At 46.1% G+C, this 18328-nt stretch overlaps 1 protein-coding gene across 1 annotated transcript in view; it reads left to right on the forward strand.

The window, feature by feature from the left end:
• Positions 1 to 332: 332 nt before the first annotated feature.
• The window catches only part of GSG1L (GSG1 like), a 61147-nt gene continuing 43151 nt past the window's right edge, over positions 333 to 18328 (forward strand). Inside the window, exon 1 of the mRNA XM_064153084.1 lies at positions 333 to 1135. Coding sequence (XP_064009154.1) covers positions 835 to 1135 — 301 coding nt within the window. The 5' untranslated portion in view covers positions 333 to 834. The remainder of the gene's footprint in view (positions 1136 to 18328) is intronic.

The raw sequence follows: 18328 nt of genomic DNA on the forward strand, positions 1-18328 counted from the left end.
TCTTCCTGGCACTGTGAGTAACACAAGATTTACTCATTACACACTTCCAAATCTCAGTTCCTCTGGGGCTTTGCTGACTGCCAGAGCAAGCCCCTGAAAGCAGGGATTTACGCCGGGATGCTGACAGCAGAACTAGATCCCCGATTTACTACTCACTAGCTCAGAGCAGAAAAGCCAAGTATTACTCCATCTCTCCTCCTGACAAACCTCTACTCTTTTGCCACACGCAAAATGTATTCCACGGCTCCAAATAACGATTCTTTTTGGGACTAAGATGTGACGCCTCCCCCCGGCCCACCTCAGCCGTCAGCACGCTGCAGTGGTCCCCTAGGTCTGGTGAGGACGAGGAAGGTGGCGGCAGGCAGTGGCTGTCCCTGCTGCCTGCCTCCCACTGAGTCCCTCCTGCTCCATCCCGGGGGAGCAGAGGCCGGCCAGCCCCGCAGCCCGCAGGTGTGTCCCGGCGCGGAAGCCCCTGGGGATGATGTGTGGTGGCCGAGCAGATGCTCAGTGGCTGTCGGCGCCGCGTGTGAGGCAGAGCCTGTCCGCTCCCGCCAGCGCGCTGAAGCTCACCGACTACCAGAGCACGGCCGCGCTCCCGCCTGCAGCTGCTCCCCAAACGTACAAAGGCAGGGTTTGAAGTGAGCAGAAGAATGGGAGTCTGGCTGCAGCGCTTCCTTCCCTGCCACAACAACAGACTGGAAGAAGCCGAGAGTTTTGATGCCTGGAAAACTGGATTCTGAATCGTGAGAAGCTTTGAACCCCCCTCCCTCCCAAATAAAACAAACCCTTTTGACTTCTTCTCTCAGCAGGAGGGGGAGGGAGGGCGGATTTACCATGAAGACAAATCGAAGATGCAGAGCCCTGCTAGCAGTGAGTCTGAATCTGATGGCTCTCCTCTTCTCTACAACAGCTTTTATCACGACCCACTGGTGCGAGGGCACACAGAGGGTCCCCAAGCCCAGCTGTGGTAAAGAGAAGAAGACAAACTGCCTCAACTACAGCGGGAATGAGACTGCAAATGAGACAAACCAGAACGTGGTTCATTACAGCTGGGAGACGGGAGATGACCGCTTCCTTTTCAGGTATTTCCACACTGGGATCTGGTACTCCTGTGAGGAAAACATCAACGCTGCTGGTAAGTATAAAACAACTTCCTTCCAGCTTGCGTTGCTTTGTGTTTGGCTCGCTGTGATACAGGCACAAGCAAGCTGCTCTGTGCTGTAGCTTAAAGCAGATTCACCCTGCAGGGAGAGGCAGGATTTTAACAGTTCTTTGTAGGAAAGCAACCTGTTTCCAGCGAGAGCAAGGGTTTGCTTGTTTACCTGCTGACTGGTGCAGGGTCTGTGCTCTAAAGCCAGCTGAAGCTCTGAAAAGCAGCCTGTGCCTCCCTTACGGGCACTGCAGCCAGGGACTGGTCACCGCTTCCCTTCTGGGAGCTGCTCCATGGAGCGCACAAACGGCAGCGGCTGGTAGTTGCTAAGGAGGTTCTGACATCTCATTGGAATTGCCCCTGAAACAACCCCCGGGGGCAGTGGTCTGAAAGGCAGAGACAGCACAAAGGTGACAGTTTCACTAGGCTGCAGCCCGGGTTGCCTCTTCTCTAGCATCCCTTAAGTAAATGACCACCCACAACCCCTTCCTGCCGGCTGGATCATATGCTTATTGGAGTAGAGAAATGGCAGATAAAGGGCACAACTGGGCACAAGAAAGCTCATTTCTGCCCCCTGCTCAGCCATTTACTTGCTGAGAATCACTAGAGAAGACAGCTCCCCAGCTTATCAGTGCGTTCATTTCCTCTGCTGTACCCTGGCACTTACCAAGAAATAAAACACCGGGGGGTGGATGGAAGGTAGCAGCCATGGGACTGATTTAAGTCTCAACAGATGCAAAGTGACAGCCCCTACTCCCAGAGCTGTCTGCTAGAGCTAACATCCAAACTCCGCTTTTGAAAGAGCTTTTTTCCTACGTTATGTGACTGGAAAATAAAGTTTACAAATGTGACACAGTATGAGATAATGGCCCGTGGATACTGGTTCCTCCTTGCTGGGCTCTTTCTATTCCACCCTGCTATTACCCAAGGAATAGAATGGAAAGCTGGTCCTTCACCACTGCTGGCAGAGGAGAACAATTAATCATCCCAGGTGTCGTGTCTCTGAGGGCACAGCTTACCTGATAGTGGGAAGTTTATGAAATCCTGGTGAAAAAGCTCTGTAAGGATTAACTACAAGGTGGGACAAACTCGGGGAGCACCTCACAGCCTATTTCACCCCAAAGTGCTGTGCATACTCACTGGTATTTTTGAGGATGGTGCTTCAAGAATTAGTTGGTCATTAAAACCAATTGAACATATGAAAATTAAAAGTTCATGAGCTCCAGGTGTGGGACAGTCAATAAACAGCTCCATGCCAAAACCAAAATAACCCTCTTGATATGAGAAGGAAAAAAAAATGTGGGGAAAAATATGATTTGCCTAGCTGATGTGGAAATAAACTTAGGCCATAGCAGCCTGAGTGAGCAGCTTAAGACTGACTTTCTGAGTGTCTTAGCTGGGATTGGGACAGTCAAGCATGCCCACAGTTTTGGCAGATATTGAAAGCTTTCCAAGCCAAGATTTATGTGTGAGGTAAGTTGTAACTGTGTGACTAGCCCACTCAGAAAACTGAGTTATCTGTGGGAGAAAAGAAATGCAGTGATCTATTCTGTGCTGGGTAAACAAAGCTGTGCTGCCATGGGTGATCTCAGGAGATAGCTGGAAGCCAGCTTTAGAAAGTCACTGTGAAAACGGGAGAGAAGGGGTTGTTTCTGCCTCCCCACACCTCCACAGCGGCCCCATGTGTGTTTCCTCTTATCTGAAACACTAACTTGGTGAAAAAGTATACTGCAGTTAGTGAAGCAGGAGTGACCAAGCTCTGGAAAGAATCCAAACTAAGTAGATGGATATGTTGGCTTTGACAGCTGCCTCGGCCAGGAATTAGCATAGGTTTGGGTTTTTTTTTCCTGGTAAAGACAGGAGCAATGTAAATGACACAGGTCTAAATTTGCCCCTAAAGAAAGAGTGTCAGCATAAAATAAGCATGAAAGGAGTTAATTCAGATTTTGGAGTTTGTGATATCTAACTGTCAGTACACGGTCATGGCCTTTTGCAGCCTGGTGGGTGGCAATTTTATCTGAGATCCAGGGCAGTGAAGTGCCAGCCAGCCCCAATCCAACAGCACTATCATCATGCTTATACCTACATCCCTTGTGAGTGATCCATCCCTTGAGCTCCTCACACTGTCCACAGCAAGCTTACCAACTGCAGTCCTGTAGGTACCACCAGTCATACAGTCCCCATGTTGTTAATAAACACCCTGGGGTGCAAAAAGAACATCCAGAAATTCCCACTAGGCACACAGCTGGTGCTATTCCCTAGCTCAAATGCAATCCATACTTCCAATAATGTCTTTCTTAAAGCCTTACTGAGAGCATACCGAAAATGGCTGCAACAACAGCCTTCCTCCATGCACTCCACAGCCTCACACTCTGTCAGCAGAACATGTAGCCACAATTTATGGTCAGCTCCATTTCTACAGCTCCCGACCTATTCCAATTCCTCACTTCCAATGCCTCAAAGTTAAGAAACATGAATCTCACCAGGAAGACATGAATGTCAGCACCACTGTGGAGGTGATGCTGTCAAAACCCTTCAAAGGCTCCTAACATTCTCAGTTGTGAGCCACATTCTCCATTCAACCTCTAAGCCTTGGCTTTTCCCTCTCTCTGCAGTCACAGTACTGCCTAAACTTCCTGCCCTCTGCACTTGTGCAGCTGAAACACAGCAGATCTTGTAGTGCAGGGACCACAGGTCTAGCTCTCAGAAGGTTGACACTACAAGGAATGGATCACAGGGGCTTCCAGTTGGCTGCAGGGTCTGGGACTGAGTCACATTAAAATTACATTTAGGCTGCAATCAAAATTTGTGAGTGTCTTCCTTTCTCACTGTTTGTCTGAAATGGCCATGTGGAAGGCAGAGGTCGAGGTGCAGAAAGCATGCCATCCACCCTTCAGGCAGAGCCTGGAGAAGCAGCCCTTCCTCTTGCTGCGGGTTTCTAGCTCTCATTGGCATCTCTAACAGTGATTGAATGCTGTGATTAGCTCTCAAATTATTTGTGGATCTAAAGGTTATTCTCCCCCAGCATGTCTAGGATGGCTAAAGAATAAAAAAGCATTTAGAAATGTTTTTCTAAGAAATGGAATCAGGAAGCCAGTCTGGGAACAGAGGGAGCAGAACACAGAGATTCCATTGGTAGATGGATCCTGTCATTATTTAGTGCTCTGAATCCCTTTCAGAGTGGGTTCAATGCTTTGGATCCTACACAGATTGGATCTTACATTCTGTAAGAGCAATGGAACAAACCTCTAGGAGGGATGAAGGCAGTGCATACCCTGCAAGCTCTGCAGATTGTGTTGGTATGGGTCCTGCTCTGCACCCACACACTGTACAGGGCACTTGGAGCCTCCTACCAGGCCATGAATTCTTTGGGGATGGCCAGGTGTCTCAGAGCTGAGCTCTCTATCATTTAGTTCCTTTTTGAGTGGGAGTCTGAGTGCATATCTTATCTCACACTAGCAGTCTACACTGTGCTGCTGTCAGGGCTGGACACTACACAAGACAGCAGACAAGTGATGTGATAGTAACAACAATGGGAAAGAGCTGGCAGGTTCCCTGACTCCAGAACACAAAATCTCCAGATGTTAAGCAGGTAGGGTGGCACAGCTTATTCCAGCAAGTAGAGGTGTTGGATTGCTGGGAAGCAGTGACAAGTTAGCCAGATTTTCTTAATAGAAAAAGCCACTAACTCAAATCTTGGTTTAGTTGCTAACAAAAAAAAAAAAAAAAACAATCTGCACAATAGCATCCCCATTCAGAGGGAAAGCAGCTGCCTAGATGTCTTTTAAGAGCACTGTCACCTCAAACAACAAGCCTTCGCACGTTGCTCACCATGCTTTACAGAAGACAGGGAGATCAGGAATGGGCATGCATATGCTTTGTACCTCATCAGAGAACTGGTTAGGCTGGAAAGGGTCTTTAGTCCAACCATCACTTCAGCACTGCCAAGCCCACTGCTAGACCATGTCCCTCAGCAGTGGCATTACAGGTCTTTGAAACACCTCCAGGAATGGTCATTCAATCACTTCCCTGGGCAGCCTCTTCATCTTACAATCCTGTTTTTGCAGTGCTTATGAGGAAAGACTGAGAGGGCTGAGTCTCTAGCTTGGAGAAGAGGTGACTGAGGGGTGCCCTCAGTCATTGTTATAAACCTGTGAAAGCCACTGTTGAGAGGATAGAACCAGGCTCTGCTCAGTCATGTCCAATGATAGGACAAGGTGTAATGGGTGCAAGCTGGAGCAGAAGAGGTTCAACATAAACATAAGGAAAAACTTCATCACTGTGAGCATGACAGAGCCCTGGAGCAGACTGCCCAGAAAGGTTGTGGAGTCTCCTCTGGAGACACTCAAAACCCACATAGATGCACTCCTGCATAACCTACTCTAGGTGATCCTACTCTGGCAGCGAGGTTAGATTCATTGATCTCCAGATGCCACTTCCAACCCCTAACATTCTATGATTCTGTGATTTTGAGGGCAAGGGATCTGTAGCTCTCTATATGCTCTGTACTACGTATCCCTTAGCACTATAAAGAGTAAATGGTAGAGTGGAACTTACACGGTACGTAAAGATGTATCAAAATGGGCCATAAATGTGGCCATTACATGCACATTTGGGAAGGAGCCAGATGTATCCTGCAGAAATGAATACATCTGTAACACATAAAGGCACAAACTTGCCACACATTTTCACAGATCCAGAGCAGCACTGCACCACCCTTCTCCCCCCACCACCACCATGTGATAACGAGTGTACATGATTCACCATAGGCAGCCATCCAGAGAGAGGGACTGGGGAGAAGCACCTTGTGAGTATATAATTAAAAGCAAGAGGAACTGGGAATTCTTGCTGGATTATGAGAAATACAACATAATTGACATGACTGAAACCTGGTGGGTTTATTCACATGACTGGAATGTAAAAAATGCTGGTTATAAATTGTTTAGGAAGGAAAAGAGTGGTAAAAGAAATTGGGGAGGTAGAGCTCTATATTAAAGATAAAATTTCCAGTGATATCAGAACTGAACCCAGGGGGCCTGGATAATCTCCATCTGAGGATGCTGAAATAACTGACACATGAAATGCAGTGGTAAGAATCTGCAAGATTCTGGATTTGAAGAAGTCTGAGGAAAAACAAAAAGAAAGAGGCCACTTGACCCAGCAACCTTAGGGCTGGTTTTGGGGAAAGGAGTCAGTAATATGGCAACACATGGATTTTATCAAAGGTGGAGAGTTAGTACAGGTAAATCTTTTAAGAAGATGAATCACTTCTTAGATAAAGGTAGTGCATTAGACCCAGTCTCTATGTATTCCCAAAAAAGCACTTGATGGACTTTCCCACTGAAAATTCTTTACAGAACTACAGAGAGTGGTAACAACACGGTGACAGATGTAGGCATGCCTCCACGCTGGAGAGTGCTGAACAGCCTGAGCCTCTGCAGGCTGGGAGGCAGGCACAGCACACAGAGAGCTATGATATCGATGGAGATCCACTGGGACTGACAGAGAACAGACAAGGATTAGCATTAACTGCTTCTGTGATTTAGACAACAATAAGGCATAACAGAAAAAGAAAGAAATACTCCCTCCTACAGAACTCCCTGCCAGGGAATGTTGTGAAGACCAAAAGCTAGGGGTTGTACAGATCCAGGGAGGAAACATGCATTTCTGTTGGCAACATGATGATTTGGGAGTAACGGCTGACCAGGAAGTCCCCAAACTACTGATGCAGCACTGTTATCACACAAGCAGCACCATCCTGCATCCATCCCTTTTCTCTCCCTTAACTAGCTGCCACTGGATGACAGTGTCAAGATAGTGAACCAGGTGGAGCTTTTGCTTGAATCTGTGGTGCAGAGTCTACTTTACTTTGTATGATGGGGAGAAACAGAGAGATTGTAAACACACTAAAGAACAGTCTTACAAGGAGACCATGGCAAGTAATGTAACAAAGGCAATGCTCACAATGGACATCAGATATTTTTGGTTGTCCTCAAATTTGGGTTTGGGGCTGATGCTGTTAATCCTGAGATTAAAAATCTAGGGAGAAGAACTATGTTACAAGTCATAGAACCACAGAAAGGTTCAGGTTGAAAGAGACCTTCGGGATCACCAAGTCCAACTGATATCCCTCCTCTACAAGGTTCACTCCTAAACTATATCCCCAAGCACCACATCCAAACGACTTTTAAACACACCCAGGGTCGGCAACTCGACCACCTCCCTGGGCAGAACATTCCAATACATGACCACTCTTGAGGTGAATTTTTCTTTCCTCATGTCCAGTCTAAACTTACCCAGTCACATCTTGAGGCTGTTCCCTCGCGTTGTATTGCTAATTACCTGTGAGAAGAGACCAGCAGCAGACTCTCCACAACCTCCTTTCAGGTAGCTATAGGGAGCACTCAGGACTCCCCTCAGCCACCTCTGTTTCAAACTAAACAACTCCAGCTCCCTCAGTCATTCCTCATCAGATTTATTCTCCAATTTATTCTCCAAGTCATGTCACCTAGTTTGTGAAAAGGAAAAACAAAGGCTTGGATGAATCCTAGAGCCAAGCTGTGAACATCAGCAAACGTAGCTGACTGTCTAAACCGAGCAACGGCTTCACCACAGCAAGTGGAAAGTAATGAGTACTTTTGGAGGAGATTAAACTTCTCCTCACATGGGACCAACTGAGCCCTGGGATTATGTGTTTCCTACAATGGCCAAAAAGGGATTTCTCTAAGAATTATCATTTCTACCACAGAAGTCTTAATTTGAAGAGAATAATCCTACTTTAAGTGTGTTCCTCAGACATGCTGCGACTCAAAGTCTGAGAATACTGGCATTACAGAGCAGAGATTTTCCTGCACAGCTATGAGCAGGTCTGATGGACTTGTAAGAATAGCACTAGAATTTTAAAAAGGTAGAAGCACCAAACACCTAAGGCATCAAATTCTGTGAGATTACAGGTAGTTATCACTTGCACAAGATAAGAAACAAGTCGTGGGCTGGTATTTGTGTTGCAAAATGCTGGGATGTAAAGGTAAGGTGTTGTTCCACAGAAGAGTCAGCACGCTGAGCAAGGCACAGGGAACAGCAGAGCATTTTGCTAATGCCATATAGTTATGGAAACAGAAAGAGGAAGGTGAGACACACAGAGGGCGATTTCCAAGTTAGTTAAGGAAAAAAAGGGTCCTCTTTAGTATAACACATTGATGGTTTAGAGGAGATCTGATTGAACCTCCTATACTTAAGCAAATAGCAAGAAATTACTATGAATGAAGTAACCTGTGGTTGGGAAAAAAAAATCCAAGGAGAAGCTCCCAGAAAGTGTCCCTGGACTTCCCCTCCACAGAGGGCAGTGGAAGCAAGGGAAATCCCGGGGCGGGAATGGATGCTCTCTTAAAGGTACAAGGAGAGCTGCACCAGGGAAAAGGAATGTTTCTGGCATGAGCAAGTTTTGAGAGAACTCTGCAGAGACGATTTGTTGGTATCTTAAGAAGGTCTGAAAGAAGCCATTTTGGTGTGACTGCCTTACTCACACCATGTCTATACTCCATCCCATCCATCCCTGCTTCAGGGCTGGCACTGGTCACCAGTAGGAGCCAAGAAAAAAGCAGCTGCTGTCTTGATGCACATCTTGATGCTTTCTGGAGGGCCTTATGCCTTCTCCAAAGCAGCAGAAACTGGCTACAGGTGGACACAGTGTGAGAGGAGGTTGGTTTGCTGCCGCTGACATTATTACAGCTGCTCAGTATCTAATTGGTATGGCTGCTCATGCACTGAACATTAAACTGATGATCTAATTTGGGATCAGAAGGGGAAATCTCCCTCAGGCTAGATAACAGGGATATTAACAAATTCTTGCCTTCCTTTTACAACGTGGGGAAGGATCCACCTCAGAAAAGCACTGGCAAGCTCCTCCTAAAAAATCCCTGGCATTTGCTCACAGGGTAAGATAGGCCTAGCCATAGGAAATTAGCTCTATGATAAGAGCTTTTAGATCTGGTCATGCACCTCATGATGACTTACTTTCCTCCTGTGGTACATGATAGCTGTGGTGCCTGTGCTGGTGATTGCTTTATTATAGACATTCAGTTTTTATAGGATTTGGGGGATATTTTGTGGCTAGAGTGCACTGGGGATTTGGGATTTTAGGCCCTCCTCATCTTGCTAGACAGACTAGCTGCATGAGCATCTATCATACATAAAACATAGTTAAAAATTCCCTGCAGGCTGAGACTCAGAGCAAAGTAAGGAACCAGACAGTAAGCCACTCTTATTTGATGTTATCCTCTACCTCATAAGCAAAAACTGTGTTGCTTTCTCTTTGGATGAGTCTGTCCTCAACCATTTAACCCAGTAGCCTTAAAAGAAGCATCTGAGGGGTTCTAGCAGTTCCTTGTAAACAGAATAAACTTCAAAGCCCTGGAAGACTAACACATAGGTCCCATACTTCAAAGAGAACTGAGATGTTTACCCCAGTGTCAGTCTGTGCAAAATATTAACAGATGCATTCGGGGCCACAAAACTAACTAGAGGATGAAGTACAGCTCAGCATGGTTTGTAAGGCACAGCAGCTTCAGACCTTCATTAACAAATTCTCTTATGCAGGGAATTACTAGACCTAGCTTCTTGATAGACCTCAAAATGGGGACTTACCAGGGAAGAATGCTGCTTCAAGCAGGATCCTGAACTGGTGGGGTGTTACCCAGTACTCCTGGTGGGAAACAAAATGACATTATGAATCTTTGCTGGTCTAGATTACAAATGACTACATAAGGCAGTAAACAATATGCAGTGGATGCTGTTCCTATGGCTTGTAGAATAGCCACAGCCAAACAAACTTCACCCTAAGGTGTTCTGCCTCACATCTGGTGGGGAAAAGGACACAAATCATGCTTGAAATGGGGGTAAATTGATAGAGAAGCAGATACATCCCACCATGGCTAGACTCACTATATTTGGAGAGGCCAAACAACACATCTTCCCATCCTTCAGCCTGATGTCACTGTGCATCACTTGGCCAGGCAAAAAAAAGCCAAACCAGCAACAAATAAAACCCAACTAATCACTAAACAAGAACTTGTTGCAAAGTCATTAGGCACAAGGTTGGAGATAAGATTCACAAAGGGAAGGACAAGAACAGTTCTTTTCACTTGATTTAAAAAAAAAGGGACATTCATTTGTAGTGTATTTGTGTGAATAAGAGGTTAAGGCTATCTCAGTTTCCATACTCCAAGCATGCCTGCATGTTAAAACAGGATGCCTGAACCCAAAGAGCAACTGAGCAAGGAGGGAAGTTAAAAGGTCCTGGAGTTCACTTTGAAGCAGGCAGCCTAAATTGCAGTGGCTAAGAGGAACAGAGAGTAGATAGATGGGCAAAATAGGGCAGAAATACTGTTATAGTGTTAACTGTGGAGAAGAAATACTGTTATAGTGTTAACTGTGAAGAAGAAATACAGGTTGATGTAGTACAGGCCCTAACACTCAAGGTCTTCTCCTCTCCAGCAATCTCTTTGCCTCTTACCTACAGTCACTTGCTCACGTTTCAAGCTGCAGCCTCAGGACTCATGTTCACAGCAATGTGCCATGCAGTCAGAGCAATGCTCTGCCCCAAATCTGTCTTTCCCTCCATTTGGGCACACATCAGCTTTTGATGCTTTCATTTGCTCAAGTAATCCCATCCATGAAAAGGCGTTTCCATCTTTGCTGTCAGTGACTTTCAGCTCTGCCTGTCCTGCTCATGTACTTCTGGAGCCAGGGCACAGATCCAACACAAATACTCCAGCTAGGCATTATCTGGAGAGAAGCACTGGCACAATTAAAAGAGAATCCACATTGATGCACAGCTAATAATTGGAAGAAATGGGAATTATTGAACCACACTTCTTCTACACCTGGGGTTTAGGGTGTTGCTGGTTACTTACTGCTCTGATCTTTGCTAATCACCAGCCAGCCTGGAACTGCTAATGCAGTCACCCAGGAGGCTGCAGGAGGCATGGCGTACTTCATTCAGTGAGGTACAGATGACAGACATATCTTCTGTGAGAGGCTTTATTTTCAGTCTTTCGGCTTTCTGGGGAGACCTTATAGTCCCACAGACACGAGGCAGCCAATAACTAGTTTAGTTTGGCCTGTTTACATTAGCAGAGGGTGGCAGATGGTCATCTGTGAATGAACAGGTGAAAATCCTCCTCTTCCCACTCCGTGGCTTGAAATGCCTACAGCGGCTCAGAGCTCTTGGTCTGATTTGATGTTTTCCAGATTATAAAGTCAGGCCTAATTTGACACCAGAGTCATTGAAAGCCTCTCTCACCACCATCATTCCCCTGATTCTCTCAATCATTTAGAAATCTGAACTGTTTTCCAGCTCTCCAAATGACAGATGTGTGTACACATCCATCAGGTCTTACCAATATAATCAGAGGAGTCTTGTGACTTGGATGCGTTTCAATTAGACCTGATTTGAGAGCAGCCTGTGGAGATGTTTGCTTTCAGTTACTGTGCAAGATTTTTCACTTCAGGAAGAGTTCCAGCACAGAAAGCCCAGTTGCCATGGCACATAGTCCCAGTTAGCATTCCTTGCTCTGCTTGCACTCTCTGCCCAGCTGTCTGCTGCTCCAACCAACCAAGGGGGAAACACTACAGTGTAGACGACTGTAGAGTGACTGAAGGAGCGGAGGCTGGTTAGTGTGAAGGAGGCTGAGGGGAGACCTCATGGCTGTTCACAGCTACCTGAAAGGACATTGTGGAGAGGTTGGTGCTGGTCTCTTCACACAGATTAACAGTAATAGAACAAGAGGCAACAGCCTCAAGCTGCGACTGAGTATGTTTAGACTGGATATTAGGAATTTTTTTTCCCAGCAAGAGTGGTGAGACATTGGAATGAGCTGCCCAGGGAGGTGGTCGAGTTGCCAACCCCAGGTGTGTTTAAAAATTGTCTGGATGTAGTGATTAGGGATTTGGTTTAGGGTGAACCTTGTAGAGTAAGGATATCAGCTGGGTTTGGTGATCCTGAGGGTCTTTTCCAACTGGAATGTTTCCATGATACCTTACCAATAAAATAATCACTATTTCTTTCTCAGTCTGTGAAGGGAGGAAAAATGCATGCCTGAAATGAAACAGTGGAAAGCTTTAAGCTTTCCCACTTAAAAAGGTAAAAAAGTTTTATGAGTTTGCATCTGCTGAGAGAGAACAGCAAGATAGGCTGTGGATTGGGAGACAACTCCACAAGAGAAAGAGTTTGTAAGTTCTCAGCAGAAACTAAACAAATTCCCATTTATTTGAAAGCAAGGGAAATGTTGATAGGCAGCAGCTATAAATGACAGCTGTCAGAGCAAGAAAAAACAATTGTTTTCATAGTCCAAGACATATTTTAATGTAATTCTCTAAGAACTACTTTGTTCTCCAGAAGAAAATACTGCTCCAGCAAAATCAACATGGTCAAGCTGGAAAAGGTTGATTTTGCAGATAAATATTCAATTTTTCAGTAGGGGAAAAAAAAAAAGTCAATTAAATTCTCTGTCTGGAATCAGTTTAATCAAAGGTGGAATATTCCACTCATTAATTAACCTGCTAAAGCTCAGTTTGAGCCAGCTGATTAACTTGTATTTTCCCTGATGTAGTGCTTTATGTCACTGAAGTTGTGCTGGAGTCCTCGGCCTCATCTCGGCTGGGATCCCTGGAGGGTTAGATCTTTTTTTAGACAAATGCAGTGATTTTACTCACAGTAGATGATGTGAGATCTCATCACGATCACATGACTCCAGACATAATTGGAGAGATAAAGATTTGTCAGGGCCTGTTGGGGAAAAAAAAAAGGGGACCTTGTCTTCTGTAGGCTGAGAGCCAGTGGTACTAAAAGGGAATGCTGTTTAAATGAAATTTAATCATTTAAGTTTCCAGCAGAACTGTACTTTTGAACTCCTAACATTTTATGCAGAATAACTGAATGCAGACAGCTTTTCCCTTTTCCCCTCCAAGATAACAAGCTGTGTTGCAGCAGACCCTTCCTTTAGTCAGTACTACCTGATTGCTTGAAACCAAATTATTTAACTAAGAATATTTTGAAACTGTGCAGTTGGAAGGCGTACAAAACAGGATTTTTCCAGAGCTGGTTTTGTTTTGCTGCCTTGGTTATTAATGAGGTATTTATCACTGGCTCAGAGGGAAAACAACTGGGGAATGTAGGACCCACAGGGACACAGACTTCCAAATCTTGCTATTGCAACAGCTGCGTTATAAAATTGAGATGTTGCCTCCAAGCCCCTGCTCTTCTGGTGTGATTTCTGACCCTTCCCAGTTCTCTCAAGGTGTACAACTACACAAACCCACTTCCTGCTGAGGAGTGGGAGGTCCTGAAGTCAGAAGCATACAAACAGAATCACAGAATGTTAGGGGCTGAAAGGGACCTTGAAAGGTCATCCAGTCCAGCCCTCCCTTCCAGAGCAGGATCACCTATAGCAGATCATACTGGATTGCATCCAAACCATACACTGGTAGAAGAAACAGCAGGATACACACAGGTCTCACAAAGGCTTAGAGTCGGAGTGACTGCAGTGACACACTGAGATGGGAAGTACATCTTCATGGTATAGTTTAGACCTAATCCACATGCACCCTGACCTGCCTTTCCAGCTACCCCGTTACAACTCCCTAGTGTCTTCTATACACCCAACAAAAGAATATCATAGAATGGTGGGGACTGGTAAGGACCTCTGGAAATGACCTGCTAAAGCAGGTTTGCCTACAAAAGGTTGCACAGGGACATGTCTAGGTGAGTTCGGAAGCTCTCCAGAGAAGGAAACCCCACAACCTTTCTGGGCAGCCTGCTCCAGGCCTCCAGCACCCTTACACCAAACAAGTTTCTCCTCGTGTTCAGGTAGAGCCTCCAGGGTTCCAGTCTGTGTTCACTGCCCCTTTTCTTGTCTCTGGGCACCACTGAAAACAGCCTGCCTCTGTCCTCTTAGCTCTCATCCTTCAGCTCTTGCAGAGCATTGAGAAAATCTCTCAGGCTGCTCTTCTCCAGGCTCAACAGCCCCAGGGCTCTCATCCTTTGCTCCTCATACAGATGTCCCAGGCCCCTAAACATCTTTGCAGCCTCCATTGGACTCCCTCCAGTACTTTCCTGTCCCTTTCGAACTGGGAAGTCCAGAACTGGACATAATACTGCAGATGCAGCCTCACCAGGGCAGAGCATGTGTGGAGGGGAGCCTCCCTCAAAATCAATCAGCCATCCACTTTGGAAGCTGCAGCTGGGCACAGCCAATCTGTGACAATGCAGTTTCTCTGTGCCTAAGGCAAGGTGTGCAGAGCACAACAGGGAAGGTAGCCCTCGAGCTCTGTAGCTACTTCAGCCTGCAGACCTGGCTGTCCTCATTTTCTGGCACGATGGAACTAGGGGGATTTGGAAAAGTCACTTCTGTGCCTTAGCTTTTGCTTTCAAATTATTGCTTAGGCTAGGGAGCTAGAGATGCCCAAGTAAAGTAAGAGATATAAGTCTTCAACTCCATCAGAGTCCCTGCATCCCAGCACAGAGTCCCAGCTCTCCAAAGTGTCTGTGACACTCAGAAGTAGGACTATTCAGTGCAGAAAATAAGCAAGCAGCCCTCACCACCTCCTCCTAGGGAAGTGGAGCTGTCTGGGGTCCGCTCTGCCTGAGTGGCAGGACACATAAATGACCATCCCACCAAATGCAGCTCCTTGTCAGCACCATCCTGCAGTGCCTCCTTCCCATCCCTGCAGCAGTCTTACTCTTAGCAGCTCATTTACCTTCTCCAGAATGCAGTTCTGCCAGAGCAGTGCTTCTTTTTCACACAGCCTTCTCCTCTCTCCTGAAATAACTTAAATTTTCAGACATGAGACAATTTTCCTTACAAGTACTTGCCACACATTGGAAGGACTGGAAGCTCAGAACTTCCTACGATGTTATGAGCAGCAGGAGGAAAAAAGAGTATGGGCCTCATACTGGAAGCAGGACAGAAAGATCATCTTACACTACCACAACTGTCTCTCTGTGTTGCTGGCACAGACACAGTGATAAAATCCACATTTTCTTGTACACTGTTTGCTGAGAACATGCAGAAGCCCAAAGCCAAACATTCTTCAGTAGGAACTACTGGAGAGATGGAAAACATTTGACTTGTAATGCTGTGGGAGCTTCCAGACTTGCAGAGCCATGAAATGGGCAAAGTCTTAGGGAGCCTGTCTGAGCAAATTCTGTGTGTGCTTCTGGGAAGCTGAGCCCAGGGGACTTGAAGGCCCAAGGAATTTCCCCTCCCTTGCCTGCTTGCTGCTGGTTCCTATTTCAGGCTAGGCATATATTCAAGATGCAGATGCACACAGATGTGCAAGCACGAATGATGCCCAGCCCAGTGAGTAGTGCCCTTACCAGCACCTGCAGAACCAACACAATCACTCCCATCAGCTAGCACTCTACTCTCCCTCCTCTCTGCCTGAGCAGGCTCACCTCCAAAACATGCACATCTCCTTCCTCTGTAGTGCACAGCCTCAAAACAGTAATGGTCCCTGGGATAGTATCATGAGCTCTATCATCCTCACTAAGACCTCAAGACTGTTACCCAGCCACCAGCTCAGACCTTGGGTCTTTCCAGATGTGTTCCCTCACATTCTCTGGCTGGCTCAGTTTGAACTTCCCTAGCAAATTACAAATAGAGACATGCACATATGCAATATTAGATAGATTAGAGGAAACCACACAAACTGTGGGTTATTACTGGGATCAGCCCTAAGGGTCCTATGACCCCTGGCCACTTCTTTTTCTTCTTGGAAAGCCCAGCTGAGACAAAACTGGGCTCGTACAGAGCCAGACTGGCTATGAAGGGAATACATTTGCAAGGGCCCCTACAGATACTGTTTCTACCTCACCCTTGGGAAGCAAGAGAAGCAGCCAGCACCAAGTCCTTCGCTCTTACAGAAGTTTTGGTGGTGGATCGGCCCTCACTCCTCAGCCTCCAGCAGTTCCCCAGCACTCCTAATCTTTTCACATGCATTGTACATGGCCATGGCTCCTGCATGGAAGTGGATAGCATTCAAGCCAGGTCACACCTCTCCTTTCTGTGGGAGCTCTGTGCAGAAGAGATCACTCCTTGGCTTTCTTTTGTCAGAAAGACTGCCAGAACTAGGTGAAGGCAGAACTATCAGGGGGATGAATCCTAGACACTTTTCTTGTTGCATTTCTAAACAGCCTTTTCTGTACTCTCCAAAGACTCTCCAGGAGCCTGGTTATGAGGAGAAGATGCATCTGGAAAAGGGCAGCACAGCAGGATAAACTCTGCCAAGTCTAAAATTAAACTTAAGAGGGCTTAAGAGATCAGTTATACAAGATACCCCAAAATAACTTAGAATAAATCCTGAGAGGAACATTGAAAGCACTGCTGACATCTTCAGTTCTCAGCGAGATGCATGTCTGCATGTTGAAGTATGGATGGGTCTATAAATACCACCAGTGGTTACCACTGAAAATGGAGGAGAGCTTTCCAGTGCTCCAGCAACAGGGGCAATGAAGGAAGGTGCTCTTCATCAGGAACTGCTTCTTCAGTCCCCACCACAACTTTCAGCAGCAAGCCAGGCACAAGCCAGCTATCAGCCGTTGGAAGTCAAGTGACTTCCAGCCTTTGCTCTGCCCTCCAATCTGCAGTCATTCTTTGTGCTATGGCTCCAGAATGGCCTCTTTTAGACAATCCAGCATTTCCTCTCTGTATTATTTTAACTGGGGGCCTCAGGCACAGCCAAAACGAGGATGCACATTCCTCCAAAAAGCCTGTGATCATACTCTTCAGATACGTCCTGCAGACAGGGTAGCTGTAGTCAGACACTGGTACCATCAGCTTCCTCAGTACCCATGCATGCCAGAAAGGCTCTGCATCTTGCTCTGTGTCTGAAACGTATCTCCAGCTCTCAGAGCAGCCTCTGCAGGTTACATAGCAGCAGATACCATTCCCATTTGGCTGTCTTGGGATAACAAGCAAAAGAGGCAGCTACCTGTTAGAGGTTTCCAGTAATATGGCTTCATATTCGCTGTAGTTACAGGTGAGAAATGACTCAGTGCTGGTCAGTTAACTTGTAGTCAGGTTAAAATAAATCTGTGGGAAAAGTAATAACTTATGTCTGAAAAATTCTCCACCAAACCATAAGACTGAATCCAAACCACAGATCCATAAAGCTAGAGTGAAAAATCCTTCTTAATCCGTTTAGATTGAGTCCAAATCTAAAGGTCACTCTTCCTGTATACCCTTAAATTTATGTCAATGCACTCCTGAGGCACCTCATGCCCCAAAACGCTGAGTCTCTGGGTGAGAATAATTCCTACCTATAGCACAGCATCTTTTGTAGTCCACCTATTTCTCTGGGTTTCTTGATCAGTGCCCTAAAGTACAGCACGTGTGAGAAGCTGAGGCAGCTGAGCTTGTTTGTGGCCCTACAAATGGAGAAGGATGGCTGCAAAGATGACAGAGCAGCCAGAGAAGTTGAGTTTGGGTTTAAAGGAAACACTCCTCCAGAGGGGTGGTACAACGCTGGGACCAGAGCAGGAGAGAAATCACCATTTTTGGAGTCACTATATGATGGTTATTACTTCCCCTGAAGCACTTCAAGGTTTAGCTGGTCACCTTGGAACATGTCACATCGAAGGAAACATAGACACACTTGGTGCATGGATGCTCCTACAGCAGAGGAATTATTTTATGATCTGATTGCCCAAAGAAGTAAAAAGAAAGGTCAAAACATCCATCTTTGAGATAAGACTTCTGCTCAGAAGCAATAGGTTTCCCAAGAACACCTACAAAACCAGAGGTGGAGATCTAAACAGAAGATTGAATTGTCCATAAGAGGGTGCAGCAGCCAGGAAGCAGAGGGAGTGGCCCAGGATGTGATGGTCCAGAGAGGCATTAGCTTTCCTATCCACTGTTTTTAAATGCTATACAACTGCTTAACTTTGTGCTTTAGGATTTGCCTGTCCTAGTCATCTGTCAGATCTGCCTATTGAGACATCTGTGCCCATGACAATGCTTCCTGGCACCAGAAGGTCTGGTCACACCCTGGTGGAGCACAGGCATTGTCCTGACCTTGAGAAAAAGGAGGGCAGAAGTGTTGGTGGAAGAGGCCCATGCCCTTCCTTTGTGGTGATGTGCACTATGGCTCTCCATGTGGAGTGCAACACAATTCCTGGCC

The sequence above is a fragment of the Pogoniulus pusillus genome, chromosome 13 (assembly GCF_015220805.1).
Source record: "Pogoniulus pusillus isolate bPogPus1 chromosome 13, bPogPus1.pri, whole genome shotgun sequence".
Classification (NCBI taxonomy): Eukaryota; Metazoa; Chordata; class Aves; order Piciformes; family Lybiidae; genus Pogoniulus; species Pogoniulus pusillus.